This window comes from Platichthys flesus, chromosome 2 (genome assembly GCF_949316205.1).
Source record: "Platichthys flesus chromosome 2, fPlaFle2.1, whole genome shotgun sequence".
NCBI classification, from domain to species: domain Eukaryota; kingdom Metazoa; phylum Chordata; class Actinopteri; order Pleuronectiformes; family Pleuronectidae; genus Platichthys; species Platichthys flesus.
Genome location: NC_084946.1, coordinates 7,638,778 through 7,653,147, shown reverse-complemented (window position 1 = coordinate 7,653,147; position 14,370 = coordinate 7,638,778). Strand labels below are relative to the sequence as shown.

The 14,370-nt window shown below is 43.7% G+C and overlaps 1 protein-coding gene across 1 annotated transcript; it reads left to right on the top strand.

Annotated features, from left to right (window-relative positions):
• Positions 1-142: 142 nt before the first annotated feature.
• On the top strand, positions 143-14,359 carry ccdc120b (coiled-coil domain containing 120b). Its single transcript, XM_062395693.1, has 11 exons — positions 143-459; positions 6,699-6,854; positions 6,952-7,043; positions 7,862-7,992; positions 8,718-8,819; positions 8,915-9,035; positions 9,196-9,255; positions 9,814-9,967; positions 10,095-10,196; positions 10,508-11,545; positions 11,911-14,359. The coding sequence occupies exons 3-11, from the start codon at positions 6,995-6,997 to the stop codon at positions 12,005-12,007; spliced, it is 1,854 nt and encodes a 617-aa protein (XP_062251677.1). The 5' UTR covers positions 143-459; positions 6,699-6,854; positions 6,952-6,994; the 3' UTR covers positions 12,008-14,359.
• Positions 14,360-14,370: the final 11 nt, after the last annotated feature.

Here is a 14,370-nt window from a genome sequence, read left to right as displayed (position 1 = left end):
CAACCAGGCAACAACTGGTGAACAGCACTGGTGTGAGTGGATGAACAGCCCGAGGGCACGTAACATCTGGGCGGGGCAGCTGGGCCAGCGGCTCTGTGTGTAACCCTATGGTGTAAACACCGGGTTTCATCCGGGGCAGGAGGGGACGAGCTCTCTGCCCGATCACAGCGGCTCAGCTCGGCTCAGATGCGCAGCGGCCCGACGCAACAGCAGCAGCAGCAGCAGCGGAGGAGAAGAAGAAGGAGGAGGAGGAGGTCTGGAGCCTGCTGGTGAATTACAATTGGGATACGGAGCTCATAGGAACCAGAGGGGTGTTTTACCACCGCGCGGTTCAGTCATTAATCGGCGTCTTCTCTGGGATGGTTTCCTCTGATGGTCCGACGCGGGGATGATTTTTCTCGGCTTGGTTTTGCCACAGAGGACCGCGGAGACCTCGGAAGGCATCGGTCATGCTCCCCGGTAAGAGAGAGAGGGGGGGGGGGGTTATTCTGCTCCAAGATGTCCTTCTGCTCCGGACTGGGTGTAGTGATGGACACAACCTGCTGTCTCTGTCTTTATAGCTCGGGCCCGTGTTTGACTCACCGACGCGCTATTTGCTTCTGTATTCATGATTTTATTTATAACGTTAAAAAAACCCGAGGTAGCACCGTGTCAGCGGGCGATGCACCTGCGACATGTTAGCTTAAATGCTCCGGTTAACGAGCCCGGTGAGGGTTCGATTCCCAGCCTGTGCTGCGGATGAGGATTGGCCGCGGTGGCAGTCTCGCGCGCCGGGGTTTAATGTGGGAACGTAAATACAGTCATCTCTCCATCTGGCTTCTATTGTTTCCCTGCGCCTGTAAACACGAGCGTGTTGTTTGTAGTGGCATGTTCATTTAGAGAGCAGCACATACCACAGGGCTGCCACCGCGTCTGGGTGCACCGGGCTGCAGCGGTACAACTACTGAATAACCGTGTCGTGCTTTTTCCTTTCCGGGAACACACAACTTCTTCTCCCTGTTGCTGCAATGTTATGGAGCAGATGAAGCAGGAGCATGTTGCTGCTGCTGCTGCCTGCTGCTGCGTGGCCCTATCGATTTCACTGCTCTCCTTTCTACAATCTGCTTGTTCTCATGCAGCTCTGCCAACCCCTCCTGTTATTAACAGATTCCTGAACTAGGATGTCTGTCTGTGGATGTGAGGGGAGAACCCCCCCCTCACATCCAAATGTGATGTTTGGGTCAGTCAGGCCCTTCAGGGTGATTCCTTGCTAATCCTCCTTTTGGCTGTGTCTGGGAAACACCTCTCTGTTTTTCAGGGGAGCACTTTCCTTTTTTTTTCCTGGCTCCCAAGCGTTTTGTGAAAGTGCTGATTGCTCCTATTTTAGAGTTCTTGTATTTACAGGGCGCTTTGAATTCATGGACCATTAGGCCATTTGCAAAGAGGCCCGTTTTAGCTGCTTTATTGCAGGGAGGGGAAGCCAAGAGACCATTCATGCTCTGTTTCATCTTGATCAGGGGGATTTTGACACATGTTGGTGTTTGTTTTCACTCCCCATGCTCTCTGTTTGCTGTGGTCTTTAAATTGGCAGCATGACACTACTCTCCTCTGTGAAGAGCTCCCTGTGGTTTTCATGCTGCTTTCGGTGTTGAGATTCAGTCAAACACTATAAAATTGGACCATGATCTAGATTGGTTCAAACACAAGGGTATTCCTTTTTTTCAACTTAGTTGCATCGAGGTGACACCGCTCTTTTTTTATGATGCCCTTAAGACATGGACTGACATGATTTGAGCATCTGCTTCAGTAGTAGCTGACTTAAATTAAAAAAAGTATGGTCAGGGTGTGTGCTACACACTCGCCTCTGGGTCCAGACCTCTTACCTGGACATTTGGACATGGATTTAAAACGAAAATGTGCTTTCGACTCAATCTAATGTGTCCTGGGGTTCGGTGTGGGAGCTCAGGGAATCAAGTGCCTGACTCTGTGATGAGTTAAAAATACACCATGAGAGCAGTAGTGACATGGATAAGGGAGAGAACTCACACACATTTCTCCCGCTAGAGAGAACTTGAAGGGCACGAAAGAATCAGATTAGGCTGTAACACATGTATAATAATAACTGTAACTGCCTGGCTGTGGCTGCACATCAGAAGCAGCTCTGAACTCCCCCCAAAACCAACAAAGCGGATTACAGCCACAGTGGAACATGAAAACGAATCTGGAATACATAGAGAAATCCCTCCAGGTGTTACAGAGCAAAGGGAAAATGTAAAGGAATAATCCCTTCAGACGTTAGAGCTGCATTCCTTTCTTTATTACTCCCCCCCACCTCAGCTTAGCCGAATCCAGGTGGATAGCAATCACCGGGATTGCTTTGTTTCACCCCTGATACTTGTGTCGAATGGGCAAAGGTGAGCGTCAAGGCCATGGAGGAGCAGCGGTGAGCCGCACGATTGGCCCGTCCGAGCTTAAGCTGACCTGCTGTGTGCCGATAAGCGTGTTATAAATCAGTATTTCGCGGATATAGAGGGTACATGAAGGGACCACATTAAAGTGGGGGTGGGGGGTGGGGTCACCTGACCTGCTATAAGCCCTCCTCAGTTATTTGGTCAGGGTTGGTCAGATGGAGGTATAGTTCATTGGAAAATCCTCTTCCTGGAATCATCTGTAACTGATGTGGACTGATCTCTTTTTCAGTTGGGACCTCCTCTTTCCCCTTTGGATTGAAAACATTTGGGTGTTGGCCTGTCTATTTCTGATCCTCACCACATCTTACAGAGTGTGTGTGTGTGTGTGTGTAACATCTTGAAGTTTGATGCTGAACGGCAATAAGAACCTGCAGATAAAGGTCACATCAATGTTCTCTTACAAAAGCACAAGGCAAGGGTCAGAGTTCAGATGCATCAGGAAAAACCAGAGGAAAGCGTCATCATGAAATGTTGGTGAAGGAGTTGTGACGGCCGAGGTTGCGACATGTGGTATGAAATATTAAAGAAGCCCGGTCTGTCTCACTATTGGCCTAGTTGTGGCTCGTTTCAGGGCCTTTCACTCTCGTCCAACAGGAGCTTTGTCGTGTTCACCCTGCTCTGGTTACCATGTGTAAGTTTATAACAGCAGCTGTGTCAACGACAACAGTCAACACGAGGGCTGCCGGCCTCACCTGTCTGTGCTGAGTTGATATTTCAGCTGCTCTCTTACATCTCGGCTGCTCTGTTCCGCCTGTCGAAAGAGACTCAACAAATTGTGCGTCCATTGTCATTATCAGCGGAACTGAGGCTTGTGCCTCAGGCTTTACTGCAACATATTAAGGCGCACTCAGTTTAAAGTCCTGTATTTTATTTTATTGAATCAGTTATATAAACCCAGCAGACAACAGCAGCCTGTTCCTGCGACTCTTGGGCCAGATAAAAGCCGACAGCTCAAGAGAGTGAATCTCCTTTAAGAGCTACAAGCCAGCCTGTTTATCGCGGGGTGAGAAAACTGTTGCCTGTAGCGGTTTAGCTTCCCTATAAATGTTGTGATCTAATATGTATGACTTCGAAGCAGCAGAGGGAGAAGTGCGTTTCCTTGCGTGGACACGGTTTGGACCTATAGCTTACAGGCCTCAGTGTTTAGCCCCTGCCGGACTTGAATATCAAACCCCTCGCTGATTTGCATTCTGTGATGCATGCTGCACAGGGGCAGCTCACTTTCATCGCAAAGCTCATGTTTTAATCAGCACGCCTCCCTCAGTGGTATCTATACCCCCATCCAGAGCCTGTGCCTCATCCCCTCCACACATGCTATGTCAACATGTGTTTGATGATTGTGGTGCGGTCATATTTCTTATTCACATCTCCTCTGATCCTTCCTCTTATGCTCTTCTTTGTGACTGTTTATCTGGGTCTTCTTGGTCCTAGCCGTCTCTCCCGCAGCCTTCTCTCTGGAATGCAATGCGTTGTTATACCTGTACCTCGGCGCACATCTGCACACCAGATGTTAAAGAAGTTAGCGCTTGACTTCAATCAGCCAGACCACCGATCATATCAGGTGTGTTATTTGTTAGGCTCAGGGGTTGGAGGGCGACCTGTTGCAGCTGGTTGATTCTCATTCTTCCTCTAGCCCTTGTCATTCATGAAAGCCGTGCTTGAGGTTGTGGTAATGTGGGAGAGCTTCTTCTTTTTGTTGTTGATATATTTGGTGTGTTTCTCTTACCACTGCAATGTTTTTATTCTGCCCTTTACTGATATAAAAACATCTTGTTAGATTGTGGCTCACATGGAGATGTCTTTCTCGTTGTCTTTGTTTTTCTTCAGCTTTCTTTACAGTCGAATGAGTCTATACAACTCTTCACAAATCACAAATAGCAACACTTTTTTTAATGAATTTAAGGCCCAGATGGCATGTTGCAGATCAATTAAAGGGCGAATACACTTCAGTCAATGTATTCCACCTCTTAGACCCTTCACACTGACTGTTTACCTGCAGGCAACCAAAGTCTGGTCAAATGTGATTGCTCAATCTAGAAAAAGAAACCAGATGGCTTCTAGCCCCAAAATCTTATATATAATAAAGAATCAGTGTTAAGTGCAGCCCACACTGCCTGTGTGATCGAACCGCTAGTAAACCATTACACTTGTGCTGGCAGAAATAGAATCAAGGTTCAGGAAGTGTTAAATGTGATAATGCTGCTGCTCTTTGGAGAGCAGTGTGTCAACTCTGTGATACAAGAAATCTGACATGTTGCATTAAGACGCCACTGGTGTCTGTTGCTGCGTAAAAAAGTAACAAGAAAAGATTTCTTGATTAACACCTTCTAAAATTGGTTTCCATGCTATGTCTTCCTGTTAATGTTTGCTAATATGAGCACCATTTCTCTACAGAGTATATTGAAGTGGACAAAATTGACTGATTTCATTGTTCATTTAGAAGAGAAAGAATTTAATTACCTTTAAATTCTGTTGTATCAGTTATAGCAGCAAAAATGAAGCATTTTTCAGGACTGAAGGATAAGAGTTGTTTGATTTAAAGTGAAATAAAGGACACATGTCTTTCTAAGTGAAAAGGATCATACGAAGTTTCTATGCAAATGTTTTGGTAACTGGACAAAGCTGTTCTTAAGAGGCATGGCAGCCTTTTGGCTTCTGGATTGAGCTTTCTAGTGACGGTCCGGTAGAATACCAAATGTCTCTGTCTGTCTTCTTTACTGCTTCTCTCTGGGGGGGGGGAGTTTATCACCCCTCTGCTCAAGTGAGCACAGACATGACACTGCATGTTCACTCCCTGGAGAAAGTCCTTCTCAGTACATTAGATTAAGTTGAAATCAGAAAATCAAGGACTCAGTTTTGTATAACATGATTCATGTGATGAGCTTTTGTCTGAGGGCAGTCATAACTCCGCCATTAGTTTGTGTGAAAGGCTCTCACTTGTCGGTCAGTGGGAGGTCAAGCATGCTGGAGGTTTTCACACGTACAGGAGCAAACAGTAGCTTCTGGTTCAGTTCCAGGACAGGGGCCAACGCAAACTCCATGGAAGTATTTCAAGTATGTCCTCGAACAAAGTGAGCCCCATTCTTTATGATGTTTGACGGAGGAAAACAGAACACTATGTCTTACTCACCCGAAAAAGCAGAAAGCTGGTCAGTCGTGAGTGGAGCTTTGAGACAGCTGCTGAGACTAACGGGACAGATAAACGTTTTTAGGTCTTTGGATGGTAATTTTGATTCAGCCCCTGAGGCCTTCCGTCTAGATTAGTTGAACAGAGTCATTTTAGGATTTACTCGACTGGCAAAGAGACAGCAAGATGCTTGTTTATGGCAGCGATTTGTGAGCAGCGTTGAGTGAGAGGCTTTTGGCAGAAAAACGCTATCGCTATTTTTAGATGTCAATTCTCTATTGGGTATCATGGAAGAGGCTTTGTTTGTAATGACTCTCCATTATGTGGGTAAAAGTGCATATAAATCATTGCTTAAATTCAGTTCTCAGCTAAAGTTATTCTTTCTCCCTTCTCTTTTAGCTGACATGAACAGATATGTAGCTATAACATATAGAAATGTATGAACACTATATAAAATACCTTTCATGTAAACCTTGATGTTTACGACAACAACAAACCGGAAACTCCCTTGAAAGTTGCGTTTATATATTGCCCCTGTTATTTATTCCATCAATGTGTGTCTGGCTCTGCGCCCCTGGCTCCCTCTTTTTTTGGAGTTGTAACTGAGCTATTGAGACAGAAAGTGCCTTTCCGGATCTCTCCATATATTTTTAAAGTTACTTATCTTGTCTCATTGGACATTCTCCGTGCAAAATAATTGGTTTGCCAATTTCCTCTAAGAGGTCTTTTTAGATTACTGCTTTTTCTGTGTTTACAATTCTTTAAAGTTTTTGTTGGGTTTCTGCCTTGTTCTGTGCCGTATTACCGTGCTGCATGTCCTCCCTCCTGACTCCCCTGCTGATCTGCTATCACTTTACACGTTAACATTAAACACCGTCACTAATCAGAAGTTATTAGGACATGTACAGGACCTGATGTTTACTTTGTGTTTGTTTGATTTGAGTTCATGAGACACCTATTCAAACACATTGTAAACTAGTCCAACATCTTGCGCACACGCAGTTCACACACAACTCGAGACGTAAAGTGACGGCCAGGATATCAGGGCTAAAATGACCGGAACGATCCAGATTCATGTCACACTATTATTAAGCTAATCTCTTTTTTGTATCTGTTTGAAGGATCTGTCTCTAGATTCCTGAGCTGAGCTGCACTGGATCCCCCCGATGCTACCTGGCGTAATCCGATCTAGGGGACACCCATGTTTATCTACTATTGACTTCTCGGAAATGCTACTGACTCTCCACCTAAAGTCAACACATGGCTGAAACTGCAAGGTTAGAGAGTATACAGCACCTAACAATGGCTTTGTGTATATATTTATTTTGATGATGCGTCTCAGCTGCAGTTTAAACTTAATTTCCTTCTCATCAGGTGAGGGTGTGGTTGGGAGCGTGAGTTCTCAGAATTACATCACATGGAGGTCAAAGGACATCGGATCACATCGATGGGTTTAGGGGCTCCTGGTGAGTGTAAAGAAGCGCACCTTCGTGTCTGGACAAGCCTGAAGCGGTCTGGCCAACCTCTTAGATTGTGTTTTTTTCTGACAGTTCAACAGAAGGAACGTGTTTTCCTCAAGGGAACAGCCAGCTGAAAAAACAGCTGTTATGTGTGAAGGCCCTTTGTTCGCACACTGTCACCACAGCTGTCGGATAATCTTATCAGAGCACTGAATTACTGTGAACAGACACCGTACTGTTTGAAACAGGCACAAGAAGACTGTTTAAGTCATGAAAGTTTCTTAGTTTGATTCCTTGAAGTCTCAATTCCAGCCAATAGGACCAAATATTTAGTGTCTAGTTGTTAAAGGACATGCCTGGTATTTTTCTAAAAATTCCTCATGGTCAACAAATCCCATGAGAACACAAAAACAGTGTTGCTCCATCTCTCAAAATGCTCCCCACCCTGCCATTGGTTCTTAGTGAAGAAGTGAATCCCTGAAGATGGGTAAAATATAATTATACATTTTAACTTTGAAACAAAGTCTAAAAACATCTGTACAATGTGCTTCTAGTGGACTTTTCCAAAACAGAATTTGTGAAGTATTTGGGATACATAGAGCAGCAGGACTGTGTGTGTCAGATTAACTCAAAATAATCTACAGTTTATTGTTCAAGGTAAAGAAGTAACATGTCACTCACTGCAGTTGTCGGGCTCCTTGATATGTTTTTAGTATGTTTCCTGACAACAGACATGGGATGTGTTGACAATAAATAATAGAGAACATTTCCACCCACGTCCGGTGATACCTCTAATTCTTTCTGGTGCGTTCTGTGATGTGTAGATGTTCAAGGCAGCCAGGACAACAAGCTGCAGGCTGAGAGGATCTCAGCTCTGCAAGAGAGAAAACAGGCCCTGGAGGCTCTGCTCAACACCAGAGTGGGAGAGCTCAAACATGTCTGTCTGCAGGAAGCAGTAAGTAGCTTCATCTTCATGAACGAATCATACGTGGTTCGTGATACAATGTTCTTTCTCTGTAAAACTTTTTTTTGTGGTCATTTCTGTTTTAGTGAAGATTGATTGTATAAAAGTTGGTTATAGTGTATTTTATTTTACTCACAACTTGCTGAGAATCTGTGAGGTCTTGCTTCTCACCTAAAATGAAACACATATTTATAATTACTTGACAGCTCCAGAGAACTTGTCAGTGCATGTTAATGAGGCCACAGCAGCATCACAGCTTTTTAACACATCCCTGTGCTTTCAGATTGATGTATTGTACACCACTCTCTCTTTGTGTGTTTTATTCTTTTATTCACAATCTATTCTTATACTCAGATTTGCAATCACCATGCAGAATTATTCATTTATTAAGATGATAGAGAAATATAGCTTGTGTGCACAGGAACTTCTGTGGTATGAGTCTTTCACCAATTTTCCAGATCAACACCCTTGTAGATAAAAGAGGGTAAAGCTGTGCACACAATTATCATGTTGTCAGTGTATCTAATCTTGAAACTCTACTCATCTGCAGGTGTTAATCTGTTTTTACTTTTTATTATCATAGCAATAGTTATAATAAAGATTTCAATGCATTTGACTATTTAAAGGTCTTTAATGAACCTTCCAGTAATCTGTGAAGTTAGTTTTCATGTAAAACCTCTGAGCGCACACAGAGGGATAATGAATGTCCTCTATAGGAGCTGACTGGAAAGTTGCCACGTACTTTCCCCCTGGAGACTGGAGAGAAACCCCCGCTGGTGCAGCGCAGAGCTGGCCCGGGGCCCAACACCAAGGCAGAGGTAAGTCAACATCTTGAATATCAATTGTGTTTAGGCAGCAGCTGTACTGTTGTGTATACTTGTGGTCTAACACGGTTGGCTGTCCCTGGCTGCAGGATGAGGCGGCCCAAAGAAAGCAGATGAAAGCCATCTTCACTGGTGCTCTGTACAGACACTCGGAATCAGACAGAAATGTCCCGAATAGCAAGAGGACAGTTCATCGAGGTTGTCACACAGGTATAATTACACGGCAACACTTAGAATGAACATATCAGGGATAAGAGAATCCAAACCAATCCACATTGTTGTTTACACAATGACCTTTGCACTTAAGCTCTGCAAAGGTATCAAATATCCTGCGGCATTGTCTTTGACCTGAATGGTTATTGTCTTTCAGAGGACACAGTGATGTCAGAGAGCACAAGCTCCATGTCAGATTCAACCTCCCATGACAATGGTGAGTCATTTTACACCAAAATTAGTGGATATAAAGGGGATTGACTCCTTTCCCAATCCCAGTGGAGGAGTTTATCTTTCTGCTTTTTCCCCTTGTCATATTCAACGTCACAAACGCACCCAAAACCGAGAAGCTTTCTTACCATGCAGTTCACCTGGATGTCTCACTTTCATCTCTGCACATTGTACTTCTGTGTCTCTTGACCAGTTAGTGAAAGCTGATTGAATCCATTCCCATTGCGGACCAAAGCTTGATGTTAACAGTTGCTAGTGGGTCTTTTGACCAGTGGAAAAGGGACCCCTGGTGGATACTCTGTTGTATTTCCATATTCAGTAAAGTCAGTTTTATTCTTTTCACACTCTTAATACAAACATGCTTAGTAAGTGTGAAGCAAATTTTCACTTCTCTTGTTCAAACACCAAATAAGACTAAGAGGTCACACTTAAGTTTCAAACCCAAAATAGCACACATGGCTTCCTGTGCTTTTAATGAGGAAGATATGTTTTTTTACGCTTGCGGGTGGGCTTCATTACAATAATTATTTCTTCTCCCCAAAAGAGTCTTCTCCCAGCGTGGCCACTGACCAGCGCTCTCTGTCTCAGCCCCGGCTCACTGTGGGCAGCCCTGACCACCGCATCAGCAGGAAACTGTCTCCTGTCGAGATTTACTATGAGATGAGGACACGTCGCAACTCTGTCACAAGCTCTGTCAGGTACTGGAAGTGACCCTATGCTACAGGCTGTGCACTTTGATCTGTTTGTACATATTCTTGTGCACACATATATATATGTGTGATGAATCATGATCGCATCAATGTCCTCTTGTGTCGCTCCTCACAGCCCAACTCACTCTTTACCGAGAAGTGCATCTAACGTTGAAGGCAGAAGTGTTCCAGCGACTCCTCTTCTGGCGCGAACTGCTCCAATCAGTGTTCATGTCAGGTAACGTGTGACACAAGGCTGCTTTTGTCTGAGGCAGCACAACTACAGCTCTCTCCCACTGTGATAACTGTGCGTTGGAAAATGCTTAATGACTTTGTTTAAAGCTGACACATAGTCAGGGTTGTAACAATAATTAATGGCATATGTGACTTTACCATCAAGGGCTAGAGCTCATTAAATTGAGCCCCTTAAGTCCTGTGAATTGCAGTTGCATAGTTTTGTTTAACATTGCTTTCAATCTTTCTTTATCCATAGTCCTCAGAGTCTTCTACCAATATAAACTCTCGTTTGTACTCACATTTCCACCTTAGGTCGGATGTGTCAGGGGGTAATGGTTTGAAGCAGTGGTCTGGCAGCCTGGATGTGCCATACATGATTCCACTGGCACAGGAGGGCTCTTCTTCAGACCGCCGAAGCTGCCCGTACAGCTCCCGGGCCAGGCGCAGTAACAGCTCAGAGGCCCTGTTGGATAGGTCCAGCCTCCCTGATGACCCAGCACCCAGAAACGGGATGCCCCCCAGAGGAGGGCCTTACAAGAGCTCAGAGACACTGACTGATGGCAAGCTGCGACAGATTAACTTAGGCAGCCCTGAGAGACATGTGGACGGCTCTGTGGATCAGGCCAAACTGCGTCTCTCCATGGGCGGCAGAGGGGCAGGGGGAGGCTACAATGAGCTACTCATGGACTATATCTGGGGGAAACAGCAGCAATTGCAAGTGCAGCACCAGTTGTACCAGTCCACAGGCAGGATCTGGCAGGACATACCCTCTCCTCGTTCCTCCACAGCAGTGGTTCCTCCCCATGCCAATGGTTTTTCTCATTCCCAGGTGCATCTCCCCAGCGCTGCACCTCCTTACAGCCCCATGGTCCTCAGAGGGTCGCAAGCCGAGCTGCGCAGGGTCAAAGTCACCAGAACAAAATCCTGTGGACCTTTTATTCCTTTGCAGCAACATTCCCAGGATGGAATACTATTGTCAGCATATGAGTCTCCCCTTCCTGCCTCTGGCACCACCACATCCTCCATCCCCAACCTGCACCCTTACCAGACTGAAGTGTCTGGCCCCTCCTTCAGTCGCAGAGCCCCACAGTTCTCTCTCCCGACACCAGAAGACTCAACTAGAAGCCTGCATAAAGCCCTGGCTCTGGAAGGCCTGAGGGACTGGTACCTGAGGAACGCTCTTGGTTATCCCCCAGCTGCCTCAAAGGGCCACGAGACGGGTATCTCACGCCTCTCCCACCCCCACCCATTGGTGCACCAGGCTCAGTCTGTTCAAGGTGAAGCAGCCAACCTCAACAGGCCTCAGATTCCCCAGTCAGCCAGCTTCCACGGTATCCCAATGCATGGAAGGTCAGTACCTTTTCTTTCATCACTCTATGTGCTGTGTCTATAAAACATATATGTTTATTGATGGCAATAGTCTTGTGGTTTAGTAATGAGATGGAACTCATGTTTGCCATTTGGCAACTACATTACAAAGCAGAGAAATGTACTATCACTTAAAGAGATGAGCTTTTAGTTTTTTTCCAGCAGAGACGGAAGATATGGCCAAAAGTGTTATCAAGATAATCAGTTGATATCGATAATTATAACAATAAATGTCACATAAATTTGAAGAGTGATGTTTGCTTCTCAGTGAAGGTTGTGGTTCTAAACTTGTCTTTATGAGCTTGCATAGGCGTGTGTTGTATTGATTTGGCTTGCCTCCCCAACAGGTCGATGGAGTTTTCTCTCTATCAGGAGACTCCTCAACAACAGATGCAAGAGGCGAACCTAAAGGAACCCAGTGCAGACCCAGGCACCCTAGTCTGATGCAGCAGAACACACGCACACACACGCACACACACACACACACACACACACACACACACACACACACACACACACACACACACACACACACACACACACACACACACAAAGTACAGTATATCATGAGCAAAAACACTGTAGCCTCACACTCACTTACACAGACAAATTGATACAATGTGACCTCAATTGCAAAGCAAAACATGGCGACCTCAGCAGAAAGAGACTGTAGTAAATGACAAACTGTAGCTGCGCTGTGTGAAAAAGCCTTGGCAAGTTCCCCGTCTTACAACTGATTCCACCAGTATGAAATTACACCAAGTATTCTCATGCAGATGTACGCTGGTGTTACAGATTATCTACCAACACTATGGTTATGCTGTTCTACATATATCAACCTATCCGGTCCAAAACAAGCAGTGAATCCTTCCTTATAAACCCTGAAAAGTCTCCTGAGATATACTTTTTTACAGAATATATACAGTCTAAATCACTATTTTGTATCTTCTGAGATATAAAGAACAGTTATATTAAAGAGGTAATTTATTTCTCATTAATCTTGTGATGTATAAAGATGTTATATGAGCTCACATCATCTGCAAAACTCATGCCGGTGAATGTGTTTTTGTAAACCATACAAAACGCAAAAAACATATTTCAGTCCTCATCTGCTGTTACTTTCACAGCCATTTGTATTTTTTTCATGTTTGATAAATGAAACGGGCCATGAACTATAGCATAAGTGATGTAGCAGGACGGGAGTGCCTAAAAAGTTTTAATATCAAAACTAAACCGTGGTTAGAAAACTTTAAAGTGCTTTCTAATAATCTGAAATGCTAGCATTAAGCCTCTGTGATAAGCCTATCACAATGTGAGAGCACCTCACGATGCCAGAGTGGGGGTGTTTGGAATGATGTCATATATTGTGATTTTTCTGTTTTTGTTTTCTAGATTCAGCTCGATGCTGGCTGATAAATGTAGCTTTCTCTGTGCTAACCTTCCACCGAAAAGAAAAATCTGACCAATTTCAGGAAAAACCTGAGGGCTGTAATGAGACCTACTGTACGACAGTAGCACATGACTGTATGACAATAGTTTATTCATATCAAATTATATTTTTCTGCATTTACTTGTGGAGGATTTGAGCGTCATACAGAGCACTTTATGAACATCTTAAGCCTTAATTCCTTATGAAATTGTCCCCATGAGAGATGACTGGCAGTAGGAAGGTGAAGACAGGGTGAATAAAGTTTTGTCAGCATCTGCTGAAGGTCAATTGGATTGTTAGTCTGTATATAGCGTGGATTGTACTGATGAGTTTCAAGCTGATATTTTATTCCCAAACTAACATTGTAATTTTCAAACTAACCAACAAAATAAATATTTAATCACAATAAACTCCCCCTGTCCTTTCACCCCCAAGTGAGCACTATTTAATTGGTTGTAAAAATGTGAGGTTGATGGTGTGGAGAGAATACTACTACTGCAGTATTGAATGATGGTGTGAGCAGGTCTCATACCAGTACATTTGTTTATGAGAGTTCATGCTTGCTGACTTTTGTATTTATAATGATTTTGACTCATTTCATGTTTGTTTTTTGTGCTGTTTCAAAAAAAATATATTCACTATACCCAAAAAAAAAATCTGAGTAGTAGTTTTAAGGTCTTGGTATCCTCATTGTAAAATTGAGAGAAATTGGTTCAAGAAACAAAATCTTCAAGGAAATCTTGATGTTAACAGAACGTACACGTTAAGTTTGTTTTTTCATGTTTAATGTACTTGATCATTGGACATTTAGGGCCCATTTGAATGTAGTTCTTAATGTGTATCATGTGTGATATTTTCTAATGTTGCATTCACTGTAGCACAGCACAGAATGTGACCTGGTTTCTTCTGTTGCCCGATGTGTTCACGTCCTCTCATTATCCAGATTCATAGAGCTTCTTCCAGCTGGAAATCAAAGACCAAACTGCTGTGCACTGGGGGTCGTAGATGTATTTTTCATATAATGTACTCAGTAAGTTTAAAATAAATTATATAAATTTAGCTCTGAAGCAAATTTATTCAAACTATACTATATTTAATAACATATAACATTTTGTAGCTATCTACTGTAGCTCTTCCTCATCATTGCGGGAGTCGGTAATCTGTGTTTCAAACCATTTCATCAGCAGTGTGACGTGTCAATATTTGATTATTCCGATTTTTTTTAAAAGATACTTACGTGCAGCTGTTTACTTTTTCACTCCTCTTTATAACTAGGCCTATTGAATATGACTAAATGGGTCTATCCTATACTGTATGTATGAGATTGTGCATTCATTCTACTAAATAAAGTGTCATGTTGAAATCAACTCTTGTTTAT